Source organism: Barbus barbus, assembly GCF_936440315.1.
Source record: "Barbus barbus genome assembly, chromosome: 24".
Classification (NCBI taxonomy): domain Eukaryota; kingdom Metazoa; phylum Chordata; class Actinopteri; order Cypriniformes; family Cyprinidae; genus Barbus; species Barbus barbus.
In genome coordinates, this window is record NC_136752.1 from 6,947,959 (window position 1) to 6,974,151 (window position 26,193).

Below are 26,193 nucleotides of genomic sequence, written 5' to 3' on the forward strand. Positions count from 1 at the left end.
CCATACTTTCAATCACATGAAGCCCGCCCCCTAATTACTGTCAACCAACCCGCGACCAGCAAACTCAAACTCACAGAATGATTGACAGGGAGGCGGCGTTTCTGATTGGCTAGACTTAGGAACGCCCCCTCAATTCGTTTTTGCTGAGCTGTCACAGAAGCCGAGACAGGTATTTAATTTAGTGAGCGGCATTAAAGACATAGCTTGGAGCACCTAAAATTGTAATATTAATGATAAATAAAATTATTACTTTGTCCAGCCGTACCTCCAAGCCCCGCCCACCCGGCATCTGCTGTTTCATACTCATTTTTCATTCCTCCCGCATGTTGTATTTCTGTCAGGAGTGAGTACTGGACTGAACGGCCAACCTTGATGCAAACTTTCTCACCCAGAGCTCATCTGATCGATCTCACTCATGCGGAATCGACATGGCGTCTCGAGCACTGCACTCGGTGAGTGTTGCAATATTTTTGCATGCTTTCTGTCAAAGTAGCACATGCTTGCAACACTGGCAGTGTCAATCTCTCACAGAGCTTCCTCTAATATTGCATGTCCAGTGCACACGAGCGATTCATGAACCAAATAATATGATCTCTCACATGCCATTTGTTTTAAAAATGATTTAACATGGTTTTAGAGCCATATACCAATAGAAAACCATACTGTCTGGCAGCATTGTATTTTATTATAGCAGTAATAATTAAAAGTATGTCTGTGTTTAAGCAACATACATTTTTAGCTATTAGCTGTTTAGTTTATTTTCTTTGCATTGTTTACAAATAACTGGACACACCCTCATTATTTAATTTAACAGTAAAGGCTAAACTATTTTAAAAACACAAATGAATTAATAGTAATTATGTAGTGGCCACAAATCAAAGTTATCTTATTTAGCATTAGTTAAAATGTTAGCATTTCATAAAAAATATTATACAAAGTGTTATTCATATGTACAATTTATATTTGTTAATTTGAACACACATATATTAATTCAAAGCAATTAATTCAGTAAGTCATATGTGAATTATTGCTGTCAAACGATTAATCGCATAAATAAAAGTTTTTGTTTACATAATATATGTGTGTGTACTGTGTATATTTATTATGTACATATAAATAAACACACACGCATGTATATATTTCAGAAAATTTTTACGTTTATATATTAAATATATTTATATATGATATAATTTAGATGAATATAAATATATACACGTAAATACATATGCGTGTGTCTTTATATCTACATAATAAATATACACAGTACACACATATATTATGTAAACAAAAACTTTTATTTTGCATGTGATTAATCGCGATTAATCGTTTGACGGCACTAATGTGAATATATCTGTAATAGTGTGCCAATGCGCAATTTTTATTCTTCAGTTTTTTTATTAAATTTTTTTATGTACTGTAATTGTAATGTATTACAGTTTAAAAAAAACAACAGAAGATCATGTCATGTAAATTGTCTTATTTTTTGAAAAACATGTTTTCTGTTTTCATGCAGCCTAGGCATCCAGTGCTGAAGAAGCGGGATGATTTTGGAGACGTTCTGGAAGAGAGAAGACGTTCCAGTGATCTGAGATACGCACTGAGATGTTACACTCCCACACTCTATAAGGGACTCGTGCCCTGCAAGGCCAGCATGCTAAAAAGCATCGTTCTGCAGTCGGACCACCTGCAGTATGTCATTAAACAGGTGCAGAAACAACAGATCACCACCTTTCTCCTCAATGCCACAGTTTCATTCAATAACTTCCTATGCTTTTTGGTGGAATTGTATGTTCAGATGAAATACGGTCTTGTTGTGCTGTCCATTCAGATGTCTGTATCTAGGAATACAGATCAAACCCTGGCTGTTTTAATGGCTACTGACTGAGTTGTGTGTGTGTAGGTTTCATCAGATTCAGGAGACAGCACTGAGTGTGTTGCGGAGGAAGCGTCTCTGATTCTGGATGAGATGGCTCACTGTCTGCAGCTCAGCACCGTACGCTTCTTTGCCTTTACGCTCAGCAAAGCCTTCAAGAGACTCTTCCGCAGCGTGTGTGCCAATGAGGAGGGCATCCAGAGAGTGAGTGTCTCTTCACTGTCCCCAAAATACACGTGTGGAAATCCTGCTAAAACACCTGGCATCTACACTAGGAGCCGATTACTAGGGTCGTCTAATGTTACTAAAACATGTGTCCTAATTACAGGATTGCGCTCAGATCCATTGTGGCGCTTGTCATTGGTATGCCATTATTTTAAAAGTGCTTATTTATTATCATAAATATTCTACTGCTGAGAAATAGTGAATAATTAGAGACGTTTCTTTTGCTCACTAAGGCTGTGTTTATTTCATTACAAATACAGTATAACAGTGATACTGTGAAATATTCAATTTGAATATATTTAAAAATAATGTAACTTATTCCTGTGATGCAAAGCTGAATTTTCAGCATCATTACTCCAGTCTTCAGTGTCACATGATCCTTCAGAAATCATTCTAAGATGAAGTTTTGCTTGCTACTTAATATTTTTGTGATAAAAGTGTGGGGTAAGCATGATTTTAAAAATAATAGTCATTTTATTCAGCAAGAATGCATTAAATTGATCAAAAGTGACATTAATGATGTTACAACATTTTTCTATTTCAAATAAATGCTGTTCTTTTGGACTTTCTATTCAACAAAGAATCTTGAGAAAAATGTATCACAGTTTCCACAAAGCAGCACAACTGTTTTATTAATAATTGAGCATAACTGATAATAATTGAGCAGCAAATTGGAGTAATGATGCTGAACATTTAGCTTACACTTGTGCTGGGAATATAAATGGCATTTTTAATATATAATTGTAATAAGATTTTACAATATTACTGTTTTTACTATTTGTGACCCTCGACCACAAAATCAGTCATAAGACTCAATTTTCTGAAATTGAGAATAAATATGCCTTCCATTGATGTATGGTTTGTTAGGATCAGTCAGTATTTGGCCGAGATACAACTTTTTGAAAATCTTGAATCTAATAAATATTGAAAATCGCCTTTAAAGTTGTCCAAATGAAGTTCTTAGCAATGCATATTACTAAGCAAAAATAATTTTTTTATATATTTACGGTAGGAAATTTACTAAATATCTTCATGGAACATGATCTTTACTTAATATCCTAATGATTTTTGGCATAAAAGAAAAATCTATAATTTTGACCCATGCAGTGTATTTTTGGCTACTTCTACAAATATACCCCAGCGACTTAAGACTGGTTTTGTGGTCCAGGGTCACATTTTTTATCAAATAAAAATCTAAAAATATATTTCTAAAATTATAAGAATAAAATGATTATTTCAAACATGTGTATTTCTTGTATTTCTGGTGTAATTATGAAAGCCATTAAATCAGTCAACCACAATTCATTGAAATGTCATGATTTCAAATGTTGCAAGAACTTCAAAAAGTATTCTTCAGCCCAGCAGTGCATTGATTATTCTAATATATAATTAATCATTTATTAATTTAAATGCTTTTAAGTCATCCGGAGACCCTCTGGTTGAGAGCTGATGTTATAAATGGTCCTGCCGTTTGGTTTAATAAAGATGGCATGTAAATAGAGTCTGGTTTTCATTGATGATGCTCTCTCTCTTCAGCTCCAGCAGGCTGTACAGGAACACCCGGTGGTTCTCCTGCCCAGCCACCGTAGTTACATGGACTTCCTGATGATGTCCTACTTACTCTACATGTACGACCTTCCCCTGCCTGTGATTGCGGCTGGAATGGGTGAGTGTGGACAGGTCACACTGATGCATTGTACCAGCTTAAAAACTGTATTGAGTGTAGCGATTATACTAACACAAATAGACACACTTTCCAAAAGTATAGTTCATTCTCCTTAATATGCTCGAGTGGACTTCGTAACTGATTTTATAGCCTTTCTTTGGTTCTCTCACAAGTTTTCTTGTTTTATCAGGGAGTTTTTGAGGGTTGAACTTGTATAGACAGTATCTGGATGTCTAAACAATTGATAATCTTTCTGTATTATATTCAAAATCTTGATACAAGCACTCTATGGTAGTTACTTCATATACATAAAACTTGGTAGTGCCGTTTTTAATATTCTAGAATATATACTCTTGTAAAATTATGGTAATTTTGAACCCTGGTTGTAAGGGTCAAAGACAGTGTTGCATCAAATTCAGTTTACAAAAGGGATTTTATATACATAGAATGCACTTAAATTCAAGCAAATGTCTAATCTTTCAAATAGCTTGTGAGAAAATGTCAAAATATGGGTGGAATAATGTTCCATCATCATTCAGTGTAACATTTATGTAAAAATTAAACAACTTATTTATTTTGACCTGTACTTATTAAAATATACAAAAGAAAATGTGGTTGTACTAAATTGTATAATATTTTAAATAATTAAAAACGTAACAAATGAAGCATAGAGGCAAAAAGTGTTCAAATTATTTGGAGTTTAAAAACCTTTCAGCAATGTCTTTTATTCTTTTCATTCAGATTTTATCAATAAGTGAGCTTATACATGGGTATCAATGACGTCACCTTTTTGTTGTGGCCGCCATCTTTAGGACCGTAGCGCCCGCGCCACGAACGTCTATGATTCCAGGGGAAATGGCAGAAACGGGCTGTGCTAACGTTAAAATCGCTCATCTCTCTGATAAAGAAAAGCAACGCTATTACAAGAAAATTGATATTTTGGGTTTTGATCCGTATTTACTTCCGAATCAACTTCTGACCCCGCTGAAATCTGTTGTTAACTTGCCAAACATGTCTTTTGGCGACATTTACATCTACCTCGTCCACAATCCTTCTCCATACAGCGGGGAGTCCCTCAAGGCATACAAGAGCACTGAAGCGTACATGTATTTTAAATCAGGATGGGTGAATGATCCTCGAGTTTATCATCTGGAGATGAAGAAACTTTTCTTATTTACAGGAAAGGTAAGATATTTGTTTACTTAACTTAACTAGCTAGTGGTGTAACAATACCCTAATTTCACGATTCGATACATATCAGAATACTAAACTCACGATACGATATTATTGCGACACTCCAAGACATTTAATAAAAGGTTAAGAAAAAATATACTGTTGATTAAATGCTAAATTTGATATAACATTGTGGGTGTAAATGAATAGGCTTGGACAGTGGTCTGACACCAGAATAAATATATTCATGATTCTGAACCTGAAAATACAGAATTATTTTAGATCAATATGCTTGCACTCTGTCACTGGCTAGATATATTTAAAATAATGTAACTTAGGCCACTTCTTACTGGTAACATAAGACTTATAACATAAGCATTATCAGGACCCACTAATATTCCCCAATTATTTTTGTATTGCGATATATTGTGACACAATATATTGTTACACCCCTACTAGCTACTCTACTAACTTGCTACGTGGTGCTAGCTAGGTGGCAAAGCTAGGTCAATGCTAGGATAATAATTAACAATTGCCAATCGAAAACATAATGTAGAAAATAGCTATGAGTCTTAGATAATGTTATATGTTGAACTTCATTGTTAATCTGGCTATATTGCAAATTTTTTAATTCTCAATTTGTGTTTCATACTTAAGGTTAAGCATTCACAAAACCTTTCTGTGACCCCAACACATCCCTGGATCACAGTCCAAGAGGACGGGACAGTGCTTATGGCTCATTGCACCTGTAAGGCAGGCCTAGGAGAGGTCTGCTCTCATGCAGCAGCTCTTCTGTACTCGGTGTTGGCTGCTGCTGATATTAAAAACGGGCAGGCTTGCACCGAGAAGCCTTGTGCTTGGGCTCAGACAAGTATGAACTCTGTCAGAGGGGTCCCATATGAAGAGATCTGCAACATCAGTTTCTCTCATAAACAAGAGCCATGTTCAAGCCGTGAAGATCAAGGTCCTGGTTGTCCTGATATCAGACCATCAGATAAAGACTGCCAAGCATTCTTTGAGGCGCTTCATAATAGTGAATTGCAGGAGTCCAAACCAAAGAAGAGTGCCATCCTCTCTGTCATTGAGGGCCACTCCCACAGGTAAGATGCTCTGCTCCACAGAGAGACTGAAAAGCTCTTTTGTGGCTTGCACATAATACTTTACAACTCATCTCAGTTATGACAGGGGAAAACAAAAACATGGGCTAATTATAATGAGTAATTACTACAGGACTAGAATATTTAACTGTACATTTGATCTTTTGTCACTTTAAATAGTCTGGACACTATATATTGTCACTTAAAATGTCTTGTTTCTGTTTCTCTATCACAGGTACATCCCAAAGGTGATGCAACTGGACTTGCCAGCTCCTCTTTCCACATTGTACTCAAGCACCTGGCTGGAGATGGACTTTTCCTTGCTGCTGATTGAGAGTACCAAGGTCTTTGATGATCTACATCTAACGAAGCAACAGGTAAACATTATAAACATTCTCCTTTTAGTTTGACCTACTTCATTTGTATTGGAGTGTAATATCCATAATGATCAGGCTGTTTTGGTACAACTCTTAATATTTCAGTGTATCAGTTCAGGTGAAATAAATGATAAGCCTTTCCATTTTGAAAGTATTCCTATGGATGATTTTCTTGAATGTAATCAGTTTTAGTCAATCTATACACTTCAGTGGTAGTTAATCTCTAAATAGTCATGTCACTAACTTTTTGCCCAGTGTTTGATAGTTGAGGAGGAGACCAGGGAGCAAAGTAAATCTAGAGTATGGTTTGATCAGAGGGCAGGAAGAGTCACAGCGTCAGTTTTCAGTGAGGCAGCCAGAGCAGGCACACCTGCGTCCTTGATCAAAAGAATTTGCTATCCCCGTGCTTCTCGGTTCTCCACTGAGGCAACAAGGTACATCGATAACAGAACAGTTTCATAGGAGAGCTATTCTTAGACCTACTGTGCAAGACAACCATGCATAAAGCAAGATTAATTGGTCTAGTTTGTTCTAAGGCTTACAGCTTGTGTACAATAGTGCTTGCAAGTTTGTGAAGCCGCTGTTTATAAGCCAGTAAATCAATGCTTTTTTTTTTTTTTTTATTGTCATAATGCAACACCTGGTAAATGATAGACATGTTCACATTTGAATGTGAGAGCTTGTAGAATACAATGTGAGAACTTGCAGAACAAAAATCTGAACTTGTATGTTAAAATTTGCACTTGTAAAAAATATTCACACACGTGATCTGAATTTGAATTCACACAAAGAAAACAAAAACACTGTCAAGAGAGCTTGCATCACAAAGTGGCAAATCTGTGCGCCTCGGCTTTTGCATTACATGTTTGCAGCTGTCATGTTTATGTACATATCAATCTACACATTTGTCAATATTTTTTTTCCTGTGACAGGTGTGTAAACATTTCTACAAGTGCAAATTTTCAAGTTACAAGTACAGATTTTTTTGTTCTGCAAGTTCTCACATCGTATTCTACAAGCTCTTACATTTTGCACCATACTGTATTAACCTGCATGCTTACATTCCAATCTTTGTTAGATGGGGTCAACAAAATGAGGACAGAGGAAGGGAAAGCTATGTTGCTATGATGCAAGACCACCATGAAGACTTCCAGGTGAGGGCATCAGGGTTCATCATCAACCCAGAACTCCCCTGGATTGGAGCATCACCTGATGGTGTGGTAGCCTGCACTTGCCATGGAGATGGCGTTTTAGAGATAAAATGCCCCTTCAAAACCAGGAACTGCTCCCTCACTGAAAGCTGCAAGGATTCCTCATTCTGTCTTGGCATAGGAGAGGATGGGGTCATGGCACTGAGACATTTCCACAAGTACATGTATCAAGTGCAGGCACAAATGCACATTGCAGAGGTGTGTTACTGTGACTTCATGGTGTGGACACCACAGGAAGTTTTCACCCAGCGAATTCTATATGATCCTGTCTTCTTCCATGATGCTTATGGCAAAGTGGTGAATTTCATCAAGACTGGAGTGCTCCCTGAGCTGCTGGGGAAATGGTATACAGCACCACGCCTTACTCCCATATACATCACAGCCACAAAACAGCCTGAAGTGGGATGCTACTGTGGTCAACCTGCAGGCACAGATGTCGTCATTTGCACATCTGCAAATTGTAGGCGAAAGCACTTTCACAAGACCTGCCTTAAGCTGACCAGGGTGCCTAAGACATGGAAATGTGTGGAGTGCAGAAAACAAGTTTAGTATTACCAGTCTTAAATATTAGAAGTGTGTGTGTGTATGTATAATATATATGTAATGTGTATATATGTATATATTTATGTTTGTGTATGTGTGTGTATATATATATATATATATATATATATATATGAGTATTTTGTTACATTACAACACTGCCTAATAGAATGTGATGGAAAATGTATAAATTGCACATGTATTGTTACTGCAATGTGACCATGTACAATAAACATCACTAAAGTGTTGTAACTGAATGAATAACAATTTATTTCAAAAGTAATTTCAGCCAATATCAATATATACACATTTGTGATAGTCTACTTGTTTTAGAAACAAGTAAACAAGACAAACACAAAACAATTTTACATGAAACTCTTAAGTAACTAAGTAACAGACTTGTATAAAATACAAAGATCCAAATATATATTACATTTATACACAATTGCTTAGCATTGTGACACTAAGGAAAACAATGTTACTGACACCCATGCTATTGTGAGGGCACAACAGATTGGCAAATGTTGCACAGAGCACAGCACACTCTGACCATCTTGTCAAGAGATGTAAGCTCTCCTGGAGTTGCAGTCAGGCAGAGAGAAATGGGTATTGTGCTTTGTAAAATTGTGTACTTATTCCTCACAAGACCAATCACTCGTTCAACATGAATTCGAACAGCTGCTAGCCCCCTTGAATACTCAAGTTCACTTGGATGCAGTTGCTTTTTCCCTCTAGTAAAGGCAGGTATTTTGAGATGAGCACTGTACAATCCCACAGCATCTCCTACTGTGAACCCTCGATCTGCTAGGACCAAATCACCAGGTAACAGATTTTCCAGGTAGCCACAGTTCTCTGTAATGTGCCTGTCACTTGCTCGCCCTCCCCAGCCACGAGACACAAACGATATGACTCCCTGTGGAGTTATTGATATCAAGTACTTGGCAGTATTGTGGTGCTTATATTGTGAGTATGTTTGTGCTCGGGCTCTCAAGTTTTTAGGTCTCTCGATGAAAATTTCAAAGCAGTCTATTATGGATGTACAATTTCTGTAACTACTATTTTTGAAACACATGGGTAAACTAATTTGAATCTGTTCCTTACTGGGCCACATTATGAATCCAGACATCCTATCATGCAAGACATTTAACGTACTGTTAAAAATTCGGCCTGCAGTAGGCTTTGACACATGAAATATATATGAAAAGAAGTGCAGTGGTAAATTCAGTCTCATTCTCATTAGAGTCATTAAAAAGCTTTGAAAGGGATTCAATCCAGGTCCCACCTTAAGGAACTCTGACACAAAAGTGAAGACAACCATCAGCTTGGCAAAGGATGGAAGGCCAGTTAAGTCCTGCACCATGTCATCATTGTCCTTGAAGGTTTCCTGGCTGAAGGATAACTTGCTAACCTTTTCCCTGAGCTGATAAACCTCTGACCTCAGTGCAGTACACTCCTCTGTCAGTCTCCTCACAGTTTCATGGCAGGCTTCATTGGAGCATGGTACACTGCTCTCAGCATAGACTGCAGAATTACAGTAGCTGTGATCAGCTATCTGACCTCTAACGTTACCCTCCTGAGCTGAGGTGTACCCACAGTCATCAATCTGCATATGGCTGCTGTTGTCACAGGATGCCACCGGTCCAACATCATGCGTCCTTCTCTTTCTTTTGACAGCTTGCACTTGCTCAAATTTGCTGTAACTATTTATTTTTCTTTTGCGTTGCTCAGGTGTGAGATAAGCAAACAAACTTGGCACATAGTCGGGGTTTAATGGATTCTCGCTCTTCTGACCTACAGGGGTAGATTGAGATATAGTGATACATTAATGAACAGTGTCTGACACTAACATGAAGGCTACACCGGGTAAGTGAAAAGCTCCGTTCGCGACGCGCAAAAAAAAGTTTTAGAAAACTAACGTTAGTTGTTTTTTTATTACTTACGGTAGTAGTCAGTTCACTGATCATAGCAGACGGTTACAGCAGACGCAACGTGAACGAACACTTCAGTTACGTGCCTGGTGTAGCCTCCCTGTAACTTTACATCTTATTTTATCGTAGGGTTGCTAACATAGCTAGCTAGCTAACTTACCCGAAATAAAGTGTTCATTGCACAGTCTGGAGTGTTCTGTGGGAGTCCACTGATCCCTTTTAATGGCAGCTAACCATTTATGTCTCCTGTCAGTGTTTTTAGGAATATTATAAAACGTATGTCCCGTTTTTTTTGACTTGCTGTTATCACAGCCCACGGCACAGCAGATAGAAGGCATATTTGCTGTTTACTTCCGGTCCCTGGGCGGTCCTAAAGATGGCGCCGTCTTTAATGTGTGACGTCACAAGATATCCATGTATACCTGTTGATTTCATATTGTATTCATTACTTATACTGTGCTATTTACTAATGGCAATGTTTCTGCAGATTTTATGAGCATGAAGTTTGTTGGTGAGATGCTGCGCATGTCAGGAGCTTTTTTCATCCGTCGGTCGTTTGGAGGTGATCAACTTTACTGGGCTGTGTTCTCTGAGTATGTAAAGACCATGCTGAGGGTAAGACACTTCATCCAAACAACTGAACAAAGGAGCAAGTCGGTAAACTAGACTGTCCTGTGCATGTAAGATAAAATTGCAGTGGATTTACAGCTTTTCACACAGCTTTTAAAGGGTTAGTTCACCCCAAAATTAAAACTCTTGTCATTAATTACTCTCCCTCACCTCGTTCCAAACCTTCTTTTATCTTCTGAACACAAATTAAGATACTTTTGATGAAATCTGAGATCTCTCTTACCTTCCATAGACAGCAAGGGTCCTACCACGGTCAAGGCACATAAACGTAGTAAGAACATCATTAAAGGGGTCATATGACGTTGATAAAAAGAACATTATTTTGTGCATTTGGTGTAATGCAATGTGCAGTTTAAGGTTCAAAAAACACATTTTCCACATACTGTATGTTATTGTTTCTCCTTTATGCCCTGCCTTTCTGAAGCTCATCGTTCTGAGAAACGAGGCGTGCTCTGATTGGCCAGCTATCTAGTGCATTGTGATTGGCTGAATACCTCAAGTGTGAGACGGAAATGTTATGCCCCTTACCGTATTGTGATGCCGTGTCCCGGCGTCATGAGACAAAACCAATAAAACTAATTGAAAACGGCATTTGTTGCATCCAGTATGGACATAATTACTGATTATAATGACTTATACTGTCTTTTTTACGCGTTGCGTTGCATTACGCCACGTAAACATAAAACTGTCTGCATTTGTGATTGGAGAAACGACAAAAAAACAACTGTTCTGGAACAGTGTTGTAAATACAACTTAACCACTGATTTCTTGTTGTGTCCTCTTATGGAAGGCCAAACAAAGTAGTTTTTCTTTTGCAACTAAACGCACAGCGTCTCCAGGACATGGCGGCGGCTGCAACAATACTACAGCGAGAATAATAGTTAAGCCTTCTTTCTTTGTGTAAACATTTGGGCGGTGTTTTGCAAATCTTCCCACACTGTGATGTAGATGTGGGGGCGTGTTTAAATGAGGCATTTTAGGAAGGAGTGCACGAGTCTTAACTTTTATAAAGAATATCTCTTGAGACTTTAGTCTTTGCAACTGTAAGGATCGTATCTATGCACAAACAGCTTGTAACACTCCAAAGAGAAAAGAAAACTTGAAATCGCATTATATGACCCCTTTAAAATAGTCCATGTGACATCAGGGGTTCAACCGTAATTTTACGAAGCTACGAGAATACTTTTTGTGCGCAAAAACCCCACAAAAATAACGACTTTATTCAACGATTTCTTCTCTTCAGGGACAGTCCTCCGTTATAGACGCGTGCGCATTGCGTTCCTATGTGCGTAAACAAGGTGAATCGTTGAATGAAGTTGTTATTTTTGTTTTCTTTGCACACAAAAATTATTCTCGTAGCTTTGTAAAATTACGGTTGAACCCCTGATGTCACATGGACAATTTTAACAATGTCTGTAGTATGTTTCTGTATGTTGATCCTTGGAGGGTCAGAGAGCTCTCGGATTTCATCAGAAATATCTTAATGTGTGTTCTGAAGATGAACGAAGGTCTTACAGGGTTGGAACGACATGAGGGTGAGTAATTAATAACAGAATTTTCATTTTTGGGTGAACTATCCCTTTAATCATCGGTAAATATCTTATGTGTAAGGGCCCTTGATCAAGACCAATGTTGGGGAAAGTTACTTTTAAAAATAACGCATTACAATTTTGCGTTACTCCCTATTTTTTTTGTTACTTTTTTTGTTACTTTATATGTGAAGTACTGTGATATGTTATTTTTGTGTTACTTTTTTCATCTGGGCTGGGCTTACTTGTTTGTTTTTAATATAAAAAAGTTCTATTTTTGGCACAAGTAAAAGCCTTTTCACACCAAAAGTGAAATGAATAAGCCTCGGGTTGAAGGAAATGTAAATTCATGTCTGTACAGTAGAAAGCACAGCTCAAACAAACCTTTCAGCTGTGCTGTAACATGTTATGTTTATCTATTTTCATTTTTGCTTATTGTATGGTTGAATTGGATCATCCCAGGTCAGCAGCAGACATTTGTTAATACAGTCTGATTAAATAAATACAAAGAAAAAGGATATTTGTGTTATTTAACATATTTAATTATTGCAGGTTCGCATCATATTTTGAGCTTTTTATCGATTTTGAGGAATACTGAATCTGTTTTTGTGCAGGTGAGATGAGTAAATGCATGTTCATGTTAGTTTAGAACCACAGTAAGCATCATGTTCACACCGTGCACACAACGTCTGCACGATTTCTCTCAGCTTGGGGATAGGAGAGCTGTCAGTCAATACATGGGAAAACAAAATAACTGGTGAAACTTATTTAAAAAAGTAACTTGGATATTTTCTTGTAAATAGAAAAGAAATGTGTTACTTTAATAGTTACTTGAAAGTAACTTCCATTATACCCAACACTGATCAAGACAGAGGTCAGAGTTCAAACAGGTTGATCCAGTGGGATTTTACAGGTAATAAAGGTACTGGGAGTCATTTTTGGATACAAGCATCTGCTAAATGACTGTTTACTGTATATCCTTCCATTCTTAAACGGTTGAAAATATGCATTGTTGAAAAATGATTAACCTGTTGTATGTTGTTTATTCAGAATGGATATGCCCCAATTGAGTTTTTCTTGGAAGGAACTAGAAGCAGGACATGCAAATCTCTCACACCAAAGACGGGTAAGTGTACATCGACTATACGTTTATAACACTTTTTATACAATTTCAAAAACTGTGCTGTCTGTGCTGCTTTTTTTGGTGTTTAATTTTGATAAAAGCTCTTTGCTGACTTCTGCATGTATTGTGCAGCGTCAAGGCTTTTCCAGACTTTTCTGCCTTTTTTTATTGCTGCACAAATAAATTCAAGGTGACAGGAAACATTTTTTTTGGTCAGCATTGCTTGCACATAGGAAGTGGGATGCCAGCTAAATGAAATTTCACAGGATTTTCACAACTGAATCTCAGTCCCAGTATGGTATAGAGCCCCTGACTAATTTATGGCACAGAGGTTCAAAACGACAGCTTGAAACCTGGCGGACCCTGGCAGCTAATCAGTCAAACCGAACAAAAGCAAATTTAGATGAATGAGAGAAACAAAACGGTCCGCCTCTTTGAACAGTTTATTTTGTGTCCGCTTCATCTCCCGCTCTCTTTCTTTCTCTCTTCCTCAGGGTTGTTGAATATTGTGATGGAGCCGTTTTTTAAAGGAGAGCTATTTGATGTGAACCTGGTTCCTGTCAGCATCAGCTACGAGAGAATTCTGGAAGAGTCTCTGTACGCCCGAGAGCTGCTCGGCGTCCCGAAGCCCAAAGAATCAACCTCAGTATGCATTGCCTTCTAATATGCATTCCATCACTATTTTCAGCAGATATATAACAACTAAACTTTTATCTTAATCAGTGTCCTGTTCCAGTTCTTTTGGGCAATAAAACAAGCAACAAACAATCAACAACAACACATACATGACTGTTTCAAAGTTTGGGGTCAGTAAGATTTTTTTAAATGTTTTTGAAAGACTCTTATGCTCACCAAGGCTGCATTTATTGTTGTAAAATTCAGTAAAAACAGTAATGTGGTGAAATAATAATTCTATTTTAGTATATTTTAAAATGTATTTAATTCCTGTGATGCAAAGATGAATTTTCAGCATTATTACTCTAGTCTTCAAGTGTCACATGATCCTTTGGAAATCAATAATTTTAATATGCTGATTTGGTTCGGAACATTTCTTATTATCATCAGAGTTGTCAGTATTATCAGTTGTGCTGCTTAATATTTTTGTGGAAAAACATGTTTCCTTTTTCAGGATTCTTGAGTGAAAAGAAAGGCTCTTTACGGTCACTTTTAATCAATTTAATGCATCCTTGTTGGATTTCTTAAATAAAACAAAACAAAACAACAACTTACTGACCCCAAATATTTGAACTGTATAAATATTAATAAATAATATTTTTCATGTTACGAATCCATGTAATGGACAGTGGATAATTATAAATAAATATTTGTTAAATACTCAAAATAATCTCTAAAATGTACAGTGCCCTCCAAAAGTATTGGAACAGTAAAGACAAAATTGCTCTGTTGGCCGTGGAGTCAAGACATTTTTACAAATATGATTAAAAGATGAATATGAGACAAAACTACAGAATGTCACATTTTATTATTGTGTGATTCAACACATAGATGTGTTACCAGCTTAGAAGTTCATCCCCTATCTGATGTGAAGTATTGGAGCAGTTGCCTCACAGGTCTTTCTAAGTGATCAGCTGTGTCCTGTTGCATTACTTCTTCAGATATTAAAAGCAGGGAATGTGTCGTATCAGTTATATCCATTACTTCTGTATTCTGAATCTTGCATTCGATGATGACACACACAAACCAGGATGAAGATGAGGGAGCTGACTTTGAGAGAAAAGCAAGCAATTTGGATTCTAAAAGAAAAGAGGAAGTCCATTAGAGCTATAGCAAAAACAAAGGGCATGGAGAAATCAAGAGTTTGGAAACCACCAGCGACACCAACAACGACCTGATCGGCTGAGAAAACATCAGTAGTTGATGACAGACAAATCATAAAAGCTGTGAAAATGAACCCTGAAAGACCTGTCTGTAAAATCACCAACAACTTCCAGAAAGCTGGGGTGATGCTCTGACAATCTACTGTCCTCAGGAGACTTTGACACAGAATTACAGATGCTACACAGCAAGATGCAAACCTCTGACCAGCACCAAAAATAGAAAGGCAAGATTAGAGTTTGCAAAAAAGCACAAAGGTGAGCCAGAAGAGTTTTGGAACTGTGTTTATGGACCGATGAGACAAAGATGAACCTTTATCTAAGTGATGGGAAAGCAAAAATGTGGAGAAAAAAGGGAACTGCAAATGATCCCAAGCATACAGCCTCGCTTCATTATTCTCAGAGCAATTTTGTCTTTACTGTTCCAATACTTTTGGAGGGCACTGTATATCTGTATATCATGAAGCAAAATTGTACAAAATAATTTTGCAGCTGTCTCCTGAATTATGTTTATTTTCGTTTCGGGCATAAAACCTCACTTAATGTTTGTAAAATTATGCATGTATATTCAGTTTTTTACTGGAACATTTTTTATGGAACATCTAGGACAGACCAAAGGGAGTTGATTATTCTTTTTTTTTTCTTAACATCCATTTCTCAACTCTGTTTCTTTCTCTCAGGGTCTGCTGAAGGCCCGGCGGGTCTTGAGTGAGGACTATGGCAGTATGCATGTGTACTTTGGTCACCCTGTATCTCTGCGCAGTCTGGCAGAGGGAAAAATAAACCGCTCTCAGTACAACCTGCTGCCCAGGTATGACCGCTGCAATCAGCCACGCTCCGACTATGTTGCTCTAAAAGCCACAAAGCATGCATTTTTGTCACAACAAGCTTTTAAAATCTTAACAATGCACTCCTGTTGATCCCCTCACCTATCAGCATGCTAGCAGCACATAACTTGATTCACTTACACCATGGCATGCAAAGCTTTCTTATCTTTGTAATGTTTATTTATTTCTAATGTCTGTTTATTTATTAATTTGTTACAAAAGATTACTATTTTAATAAAAACTTTTTCATTTGAACTTTCTATTCATCAGATAACCCTAAAAACAATATCATGGTTTCCACAAAAATTAATTATTAATATTAAAATATTCAACTTTGTCATCACAGGAATAAATAATTTTTCACGCATCCAAACAGAAAAGAGTTATTTTAAAAATAATAACATTATACAATATTGTTTGTTGGTTCCATTTTCTATTTGGTGGCCTTAACTATTAATTAATAGTAGATTAATATTTATCTAATTTATTGCTGATTTTGATTTGAGTTGAAGCAGACTGCTGTCTGTACAAACTTTACTGTAAGCTGTACAAACTGTCTTGACTTGAGTGTTGTTTTTATCAGATACATTCCTCAGAAACCCAGCACAGACACTCATGAGTTTCTGAACGACGCTGCGTTCCGTCTGGTGCGCATCCAGGAGGAGAACATGGTTCTGAAGCCCTGGGTTCTCATTGCCACACTGCTGCTACAGAACCCTGACGGCCTGGACCTCTCCTCCCTCACAGCACAGACAGACTGGCTCAGACACCTGGCACTGGCGTTTGGAGCGTTCTTGGACTGGCCGGGTAAGACATTATCTGGTTTGAGGAAAAATCAAAACCGGGATTCAGAACCTCCAACCGACCTCATTTTCCCGTGTCGTTTTTTGGATTTACTTTCCCCTTAAAAGTCCGCTCCCGTCTTTTGCAGCGTCTCGCACCGTCCCACGTGAGAGGCGCGTTTTAAAGAATGTAAACTTTTACACGCAGTTTAGATAAAAGTTTATGTTTACATTAGTGCTGTCAAACGATTAAACGCGATTAATCTCATTCAAAATAAAAGTTTTTGTTTATATAATATATGTGTGTGTGCTGTGTATATTTATTATGTATATATAAATACACACATGCATGTATATATTTCAGAAAAATAGGTTATTTTTATATATTAAATATATTTATTTATTTATAATATAAATTATATGAATGTAAATATAGACATGTAAATATTTTCAAAATATATACTGTATGTGTGTGTATTTATATGTACATAATAAATATACACAGCACACACACATATATTATATAAACAAAAACTTTTATTTTGAATGAGATTAATCGTTTTGCAGCCCTAGTTTATGCTATTAGCTGTCATGCATTATATATTTCAAAAGTTTGGGGTCAGTAAGATTTTATGTTTTTGAAAGAAGTCACTTATGCATGCTGCATTTATTTGATTTAAAAATACAGTAAGCAGTAATATTATTAAATATTATCGCAGTTGTGCTGCTTAATATTGTGAAAACCGTGATACGTTTTTTTCAGGACTCTGTGATGATTAAAGTAAAAAAAACAAAACAACAACAACACAGCATTTATTGAAATATAATTGTTTTTTATTCTATCCTGAATAAGTCATAAAAAACCCAAACTTTTAACATTAGTATACATTTATACCATTTATCACTCTTGATTCATGCTAATTTCTTCATAGACTGATTCATTTTTTAACATTAGAAGTTGTATAAATGATTATTAGTTATTGTATCATAAATAAACTTGAATTAAGAGTTGACAACAGTATAAAATCAAAAGTGTTCATCAAAAGTCCTATATGTAATAATAATCATATCAAATGTAATAACATTCAGGTAAAGTGTTTGTATCCGTAAGTGAAGATCTCTAAATTTGAAATCTTAGCAGTGACATATGAAATTGTATCGTATTATCATATATCATGTTCTTCAAATCTTCTCAGTATGGCAAAAATGATCATGCGTATCTCCAGGATATGCAGAATCTGCTTAGATAAATGAAAGACGCTCTATGAATAATTCATCCAATAGAGAAATCCAATAGCTCAATCTAAGCTTACTTGACCTTAATTTGAACAATCCCCAATAATATGATCTCTCTATCTATCTCTGTCTGTCTGTAGATCATGAGGCCTGCAGTGAAGTCGTCAGCTGTAGTTTAGCTCTGCACAGACACCTGTTGAGTGTGTCTGCAGGCCACGTTCAGCTGAGCGTCACAGATGCGCCGCAGGTCGAGACGACACCAGAGGAAGCCGTCTTTCACCGAGCGGTTGTTGTGCTCTCTTGCGCCTCCTACAGGAACCAGATCTTACACGTGTTTCTGAGACCTGCTCTGTTAGCGGTGGCCATGCAAAACGCAAACTCCAATAGAAAAGGTGTGAGAGAAATATGTTTTCTAAATGTTATTTGTTTTACTCTGGATCATGGATATTTTTCCAATCACAAAGTAATTTGTGTTCTAGATGACGTCTACAACTGTTTCAACTTCCTGAGGAACATGTTCTCCAATGAATTTATTCTTTGCCCTGGGGACTCTGTTCAGGTTAGACCACATTCACAAACTGTTTTTGCCACCAAAATTTGTTGCTAAAAAATTTGAGATTCATTTGAAATCTAGACGAGTCCTTAAAGGGTTACTCCACTCCAAAATTAAAATTGTTTCATTAGTCACTTACCCCCATGTCGTTCCAAACCCGTAAAAGCTTTGTTCGTCTTCGGAACACAATTTAAGATATTTTGGATGAAAACCGGGAGGCTTGTGACTGTCCCATTGACTTCCAAATAAATAACACTGTCAAGGCCCAGAAAAGTATGAAAGACATCGTCAAAATAGTCCATCTGCCATCAGTGGTTCAATCTGAATGTTACGAACCTACGAGAATACTTCTTGTACGCAAAGAAAATAAAAATTACGACTTTATTCAACAATTTGTCTCTTCTGCGTCAGCATAGCGGCATTTTGGAGAATATAGTATTATAGCATTTTGGAGAACATAGTACACTGTTCTGTGTCAGCCGCACCACAAGGATACGCTGTTTTCATTCAAATCAAAGCGGAAACAAACGTAGAAAACGTATCCGTGTGGTGCGGCTGACACAGAACAGCGTACGCAGTTTACGTCCAGCAGATATTCTCCAAAATACGATACGGTGACACAGAGGAGACCAATTGTTGAAAAAAGTCATTTTTTAAGTCATTTTTATTTTCTTTGTGTACAAAAAGTATTCTCGTCACTTCATAACGTTTCGGTTGAACCACTGATGGCAAATGGACTATTTTGAGGATGTCTTTCATACTTTTCTGGGCCTTGACAGTGTTCTTTATTTGACAGTCAATGGGACAGTCACAAGCTTCCCGGTTTTAATCCAAAATATCTTAAATTGTGTTCCGAAGACGAACAAAGCTTTTACGGGTTTGGAACGACATGGGGGTAAGTGATTAATGACACAATTTTAATTTTGGGGCGCAGTAACCCTTTAAAAGATTTCATGATGTGTTACTTTGTTTACTGTATGTGTTTTTTTTTGTAGGACTTTGAAGAAGCGTGTTATTTGCTCATGAAGCGTGGCGTGTTGCAGGTATTGGAGCATGAGATTGTGATGTCAGCGAGCGGTCACAGCACCCTCGCTTTCCTGTGTTCGGTTCTGGACCCCTTCCTGCAGGGATACCAGGTGACACCTTAAACAGTGTGCAAATGTACACTACTGTGCAAAGGTTTGGGGGTCAGTATGATCTTTCTTTCTTTCTTTCTTTCTTTCTTTAAATTATGTGCTAGGATGCTCAATCAAAACAGAAATCCTGAAAAAAATGTATCAAGACTTCCACAGAATAATAAGCAGTATAATTGTTTTAAACATTGCTAATAACAGTAAATATTTCTTGAGTAGCAAATCAGCATATTAGACTGATTTCTGAAGGATCATGTGTCCTAACACTGAAGACTGGAGTAATGATGCTGAAAATTCAGCTTGTAATCACAGGAATAAATGACATTTTAAAAATATTCAATTTTTTTTTTTCACAATATTAAAATTGTTACTGTATTTTTGATCAAATAAATTCAGTTTCAGTGAACATCTCTGTGAGCAGTCTCTGTGAGGCTTCACATAAAAAAATCCCAATTTTTTTTAGTATACACTGAATAGTTAAAGGCGTAGTAAACTATTTCTGACAAACACTGTTGTTCAAACAAACACGCTCTTCCTTTTCCAGTTACATTCCTAACATTTTCTTCTTTGGTAATTTCTCCACCATCTCTCTTTGTACTGTCTTTCTACAAATCTCCCGCTTGATCACTTTCTATGCTCCCCCTAAATGCCCCCTATTGCTAATTGGCTACAAGGGTGTTGTAGTGCTCAGTCTGATCCATCTGATCCACTTTGTGTTTTCCCCTAATTACACAGCCAGGACTATGCACAAACACAATATTGTTTTTTCCACAGGCATGTAGAACAGACAGCTAGCAAATATTCACATAATTGCTAGTTTGGGTGTTGATATGGTTGTAGGACTCAAGGCAATTTTTTGAAGTTCTTGGTCTTGTCAACATATTGACAACATGCGGCCTTAGACTAAAAGAACTCTGGATTTTATTTGAAGGCCAGTCAAGACCACGACTGTGGGGGAATATCACTAAATTGCCAGTGCATTGGCTGATCTATATGTTAACATCTCTCTGTGATTGGATGTAAAACTTCCTGCTTCGAATGCAATCAATAACTTGTTTGTAATTCGATTTATGTTGTTACTGTTGTGCCCAGTCAGAAATGAACATGCGGTTGTGTCAAAAATGTCGCCAAAATTAATACAAATGCTCACAAAATGCCAGATATTATTGCATAAAAAGTGTTTGTATAAGATCTAGTTTTATATTGTAACATTTGATATAATTAAGCAATATCACCATGCAAGAGAGCTGTTTTTTTGCAAATGTGATATTGATTTTATACAAACAATCAATAAACAAGAAATTAATATTAAGTGACTTGCCTTTTAGATAAAAGTTAAACGCAGCTTAAACACAACAGTTTTTGCTCTTTCACCAACAAAAATAGTTCCAAACAGCTCTCAACTTGGTCTCAGTTTAAGTAGTCTGACTACAACATTAGTTGTTGGTTTCAATTTTAATAGTGTTTTTAATAGAAATTTTAATAGAAATCATTTACTGCACCTTTAACTGTACAACCCTGTTTAATTCTTAAAGGGGTCGTCGGATGCAAAATTCACTTTACAAGTTTGAACATAAATGTGTGTTGGAAGTGTGTGTACACATCCATCCTGTAATGATAAAAATCCACCCAGTGGTTATTTTTTAAATCCTTATTTTTAAATCCTCTTTCTCAAATCAGGCTGTTATGAGGTTCCTGTCAGAATGACGTAGTTCTGTACAGGCCCCTCCCACGATAGTAGATTGACACTAGCGTCTTACCTTAGATCCACCCCGAGAGAACTGAGAGCTGTCCGCCATTGTGTCGACTCCAATGCAGGGGAAGACAAGATGTCTCCCGATTCACGATGAAGTTTCACGATGAATGCGGCTAAAGTAAACAGTCCCTCAGAGAGCGGCTCGGAAGAGAGGGGCGGAGTCAGCAGAGCTCATTAACATTTAAATGAAAATGCTACAAAACGGCTTGCTCTGACAAGAGCTGTTTTTGACGAGTTTAAAAAGGTGTTTTTTTACACTACTATTGAGAAATTGTAACCAAACTGTTACAGACTTTTCATTAAGACCCTAAAGAATCATATCAAGTTGTGGAAAATGGGCATCCGATGACACCTTTAAGTGGTTTTCACATAGGACACATTCTTAGGTTTAATAACTATGGTCATATTAAGTTAGTGTGTGTCTTTGTGTAGGTGGTGTGTCACTATCTGTGTGAGGAGACTAATGAGAACCTGATAGAGAAGGAGTTTATTCCTGCAGTGAGGAGTTTTGCACTGAAACTCATATTAGCAGGTAACACAGGATGGAAGTGTTTTGTGTGTGGAAGTTTAAACTGTTTCCACACCAGGTCCTGTTTACACCTGGTATTGATATCCATCTCAGCTGATCTGATTATGCATGTCCTGAGTCCTTCCGATTAGATCTGCTAGAGGTGTTGCAATTGTCTCAGACCACAAAAAGCTGATTTTAATTTGGTTTGAAGTTTCAATCTTCTGTTATATGTGTGTTTGTCATCATGGCATCAGGTCGTCTGAAGTGTTACGAAGCTTTATCCTCAGACCTGCAGAAGAATGCTCTCGCAGCCCTTCTGAGGCTCAATGCCGTGAGGAAGGTCAAAGTGTAAGTCCATCTACATACAGTCTCCGTTTCTTTAGACGTGTTATGGGATTTTGAAGTGTTATGGTTGTTTAACTGATGTGAATTCTCTCTCACAGAGGAGATCAGGTGATGTTGAAGGTAAACAAGATTGCAGTGAACTCACTGGAGGATACGCTGGGTAAGAGTAACATCATATCAAAATAGCTGGTGTTCAAGTACGGCAGTGTTGAAATAGCAATCTTCTTACAAACTAGTCTAATTTCTTCAGTATATAATATGTGCATTCTAAGTTGATCTTTTTTGGAGTTATTTTATTGATCCGTAAAGTATTACATAATTTTTTACACCAAATTAAAAATGAAAAACGGTTATTTTGCATTTTTAAAGCGTTAAGTGTTACTGTGCTTAAAAATCCATGTAATGTAGCATACTAATGTTTGAAATGTTTATCTTTTGTGTCACCAATGTTGTAAATAAAACTATTAAAAATATGCGTTGGTAATTTAAATAAAGCTGAAATGAAATAAAATATAAATATTGGATGAAAAGCTTAAACATTTGAAATGTTGCCTAACTTGACAGTTTAAGTTGAAATATTGCAATTACTAAAACTAAATTAAATCTACTGCAAACAGAAGTAGAAAAAAACTAATAAAAAAGACAAAAGCAAATAAAAAACAAAAAAATTAAATGCTATACTATAATAGTATATAACTAGATAAAAAAGTTTGTCTAAGTTGGCTTGAGAAAGCCGGACCATAAAGTTTGAAAAAGTTGAAAAAGTTTAAGTTTGATGGTTTGCCGTCTGAAATAGTTTGAAGTTACTAGCATGTTGCTAGCAAGATTAGCAAGTGATTAGCATGTTGCTAGCATGACTAGCATGTTGCTAGCATGATTAACAAGTAACTGGCATGTCATTAGCATGTTTCTAGCATGTCGTTAGCATGATTAGCATGCTACTAGCATGTCGCTAGCATGATTAGCAAGTGATTAGCATGTTGCTAGCACGATTACCATGTTACTAGCATGTCACTAGCATGTTTCTAGCATTATTAGCATGTTACTACCATTTTGCTAGCATGCCGCTAGCATGTTTCTAACATGATTAGCATGTTACTAGCATGTCGTTAGCATGACTAGCAAGTGACTAGCATGTTGCTAGCATGTCGCTAGGATAGATAGATCAATAGATAGATAGAGTCAGATTATAGGCAATATTCAGTGTAAATTGTTCAAAGTCCGAGTAAATCAACCCTTGTTTTATTGTGTAATATAATGTTAGATTTACATGGATTTAATTACTAAATTGTTTAGCAAAAGCACAATTTTGCTGGAGCGAAAGAGCATTATAGAGCATTAAATTGGTATAAAAAACCTTATATTTTTGTAACTAAAATGACATGCAAAAGACTCCAAATATTAGATGGTCCCAAAAAACCAACATTATTTGAATCATTAATAGATTTATGAATGTACAAAAGTATTTTTTAGCTGAATTTGAAAGTTATATTAAATGTTTGCATATACTTTATTGTTTGAATCGAGTGACTGCAACAACAAGATCTAAATATATAATAAAACAGAAACTAGTCAATGCAGTGACTAGTAGTGCTGTCAAACAATTAATCGCATCCAAAATAAAAGTTTTTGTTTACATAATATATGTGTGTGCTGTGTATATTTATTATGTGTGTATATATAAATACATGCATGTATATATTTCAGAAAAATGTTTATATATTAAATACATTTGTATATATTATATTTATATAATTTATATTATATATGTAAATATTTTCAAAATATAGTGCATGTGTATTTATATATACATAATAAATATACACAGTACACACGTATATTATGTAAACAAAAACTTTTATTTTGGATGCGATTAATCGCGGTGAATTGTTTGACAGCACTAAAATGAAATAATAAAAAATAGTTTAAAAATAAACGATAAACTATAGTAATTCCGCAGATTTAGTTTGGGCCAGATTTTATTGCTCGCTTTTAAAGCGCAATAATTTTCTCTTTAAGAAGTAAAGTTTTCAAAGTTTCCTCTCAGAGAATTTGTTTGTTTGCCTCATTTTCTACTTTGACCCAGTTCTTGTCTCGCTGTGCCGTACTGCCACGACCTCCTGCATCTTCGTTCTATTTTACAGCTACACTTGTTTACTTTTCTTTTCCTCTGTCACACAGGAGGTAAAATTCCTACCCAGAAGCCCATCCTCGCTCGACTGTAGTCGCATACGCACACAGGGAGGCTCTGGAGGGACTAAACTGCCTTCATTAACATAATGCCAAATTTTGCAAGGTGGCATGGCTTCGCTGACTACAAAGGTTACCTGTCATCGAGCTTTAAAGGGATGTCACGGGTTTGCCATCTGGGACGGCCACGCTATGCTAGAAGCACTCTTTTTATCTCTCTCCCTCTCCGACAAACTTGACAGCAGGTTGCCGTGTCTAGGATCGGATTTCGATCTTCAACGTGTCTTTATCAGACGGGTTCTAAACCGCTCTGATGTTGCCAAGTATATGAAGACAGTGACACTTTTGATTTTTTTTTTTTTTGTATTTGAACATCCTGTTACCACCGTTTGCGTGCGTTTTATCTGCTTTGATTTGAAACACTGTTACTGTTTGTTCTTACTGGATTTGTGTTGGGCCTGTTATCTTTTCTTCGTGACTTGTTTTCTTTTGCTCTCTAGATATGGCTGTTGCGTTTGCTACGGATGAAGGTTTTTAGGGATCTTTATACAAAAATAGGTCATTCGAAAATGTGTTATCTCCTTCAGAGCTAAAGAAAAGATTGTCTTTTTGTATCTGCTCTCAGAAAGGAACGGTTTACTCAAAAATTAAATTTTCTGAAAAATTACTCGGGTCATCAAAGATGTAGACAAGTTTGTTTGTTCATCGGAACAGATTTGGAGAAATTTAGCATTACAGTACATCACTTGCTCACCCTCTGTGCAGTGAATGGGTGCCGTCAGAATGAGAGTCCAAACAGCTGATAAATATGTCCCAATAATCCACACAAATCCATCAATCAATATCTTATAAACTAAAAATCTGAATGTTTGTAATAAACACATCCATAATTAAGATGTTTTTAACTTCAAACCTTTGCTTCCAGCTAAAATACAAGTCCATAATCCATAATATTGTTTTGTCTAGTGTGTCATGAGTCCGGGCCCTGCGCTTCTCCCTGTCGCCACCAGAGGTCACCATCTCCCTTCCTCCCGGACTCATCTCATGTAGTCACTTACACCTGCCACATCACACACACCATCACACACACCTGTCACACTCATCACACCATCACACACACCTGTCACATCACACACACCATCACACACACCTGTCACACTCATCACACCCGCAGCTGTTCCCCATTGCCACGGACTATATAGTCTCCCCTCTCTCACCACTCTGCCTGGGTTCATTAATTGTAATTTGTGATTTGCAAATGCGTGGTTGTGTTTTGTTTCTAGTGTCTGCTGTGGTCTGGGATACCTGCACTGTGCTGCCGTTTGTGTATCCCAGTCCTTTTATGTTTTGTTTTTTGTGCCGTGTTGGCCTTTTTGTTGCTTATTAAAAGCACCTTACCTGCACTTGGACCCTGACCTCATCTTTCCATGGTGCTTTTCACAGCGTCCCGTGACATAGTGGACTTGTATTTTGGCCAAAAGTGACGGTTCAAAGTTAAACGCATTAATGATGGATTTGTTTTTTATAAACAAGCAGCTTTTCGCTTCTCAAGACGTTAATTGATGGACTGGAGTGATGTAGATTATTATGATGTTTTCATCAGCTGTTTGGACTCCCATTCTGAAGGCACCCATTCACTGCAAAGGATCCATT

At 36.8% G+C, this 26,193-nt stretch overlaps 2 protein-coding genes across 2 annotated transcripts; one reads left to right on the plus strand and one right to left on the minus strand.

Moving 5' to 3' along the window:
- The first annotated feature begins 366 nt into the window (after window positions 1–366).
- gnpat (glyceronephosphate O-acyltransferase) lies at window positions 367–25,942 on the plus strand. Its single transcript, XM_079375329.1, has 16 exons — window positions 367–452; window positions 1,514–1,705; window positions 1,901–2,077; window positions 3,635–3,764; window positions 10,578–10,705; window positions 13,300–13,375; window positions 13,867–14,018; window positions 15,888–16,018; window positions 16,618–16,841; window positions 18,193–18,444; window positions 18,532–18,611; window positions 19,601–19,741; window positions 21,927–22,026; window positions 22,260–22,353; window positions 22,449–22,510; window positions 24,532–25,942. Exons 1-16 carry the CDS (start codon window positions 429–431, stop codon window positions 24,573–24,575), a joined length of 2,007 nt encoding a protein of 668 aa, XP_079231455.1. The 5' UTR covers window positions 367–428; the 3' UTR covers window positions 24,576–25,942.
- Window positions 8,411–10,452, minus strand: LOC306843700 (uncharacterized protein). Its single transcript, XM_079375330.1, has 2 exons — window positions 10,251–10,452; window positions 8,411–9,953 (listed from the first exon to the last, which is right to left on the minus strand). The coding sequence occupies exons 1-2, from the start codon at window positions 10,426–10,428 to the stop codon at window positions 8,656–8,658; spliced, it is 1,476 nt and encodes a 491-aa protein (XP_079231456.1). The 5' UTR covers window positions 10,429–10,452; the 3' UTR covers window positions 8,411–8,655.
- Window positions 25,943–26,193: the final 251 nt, after the last annotated feature.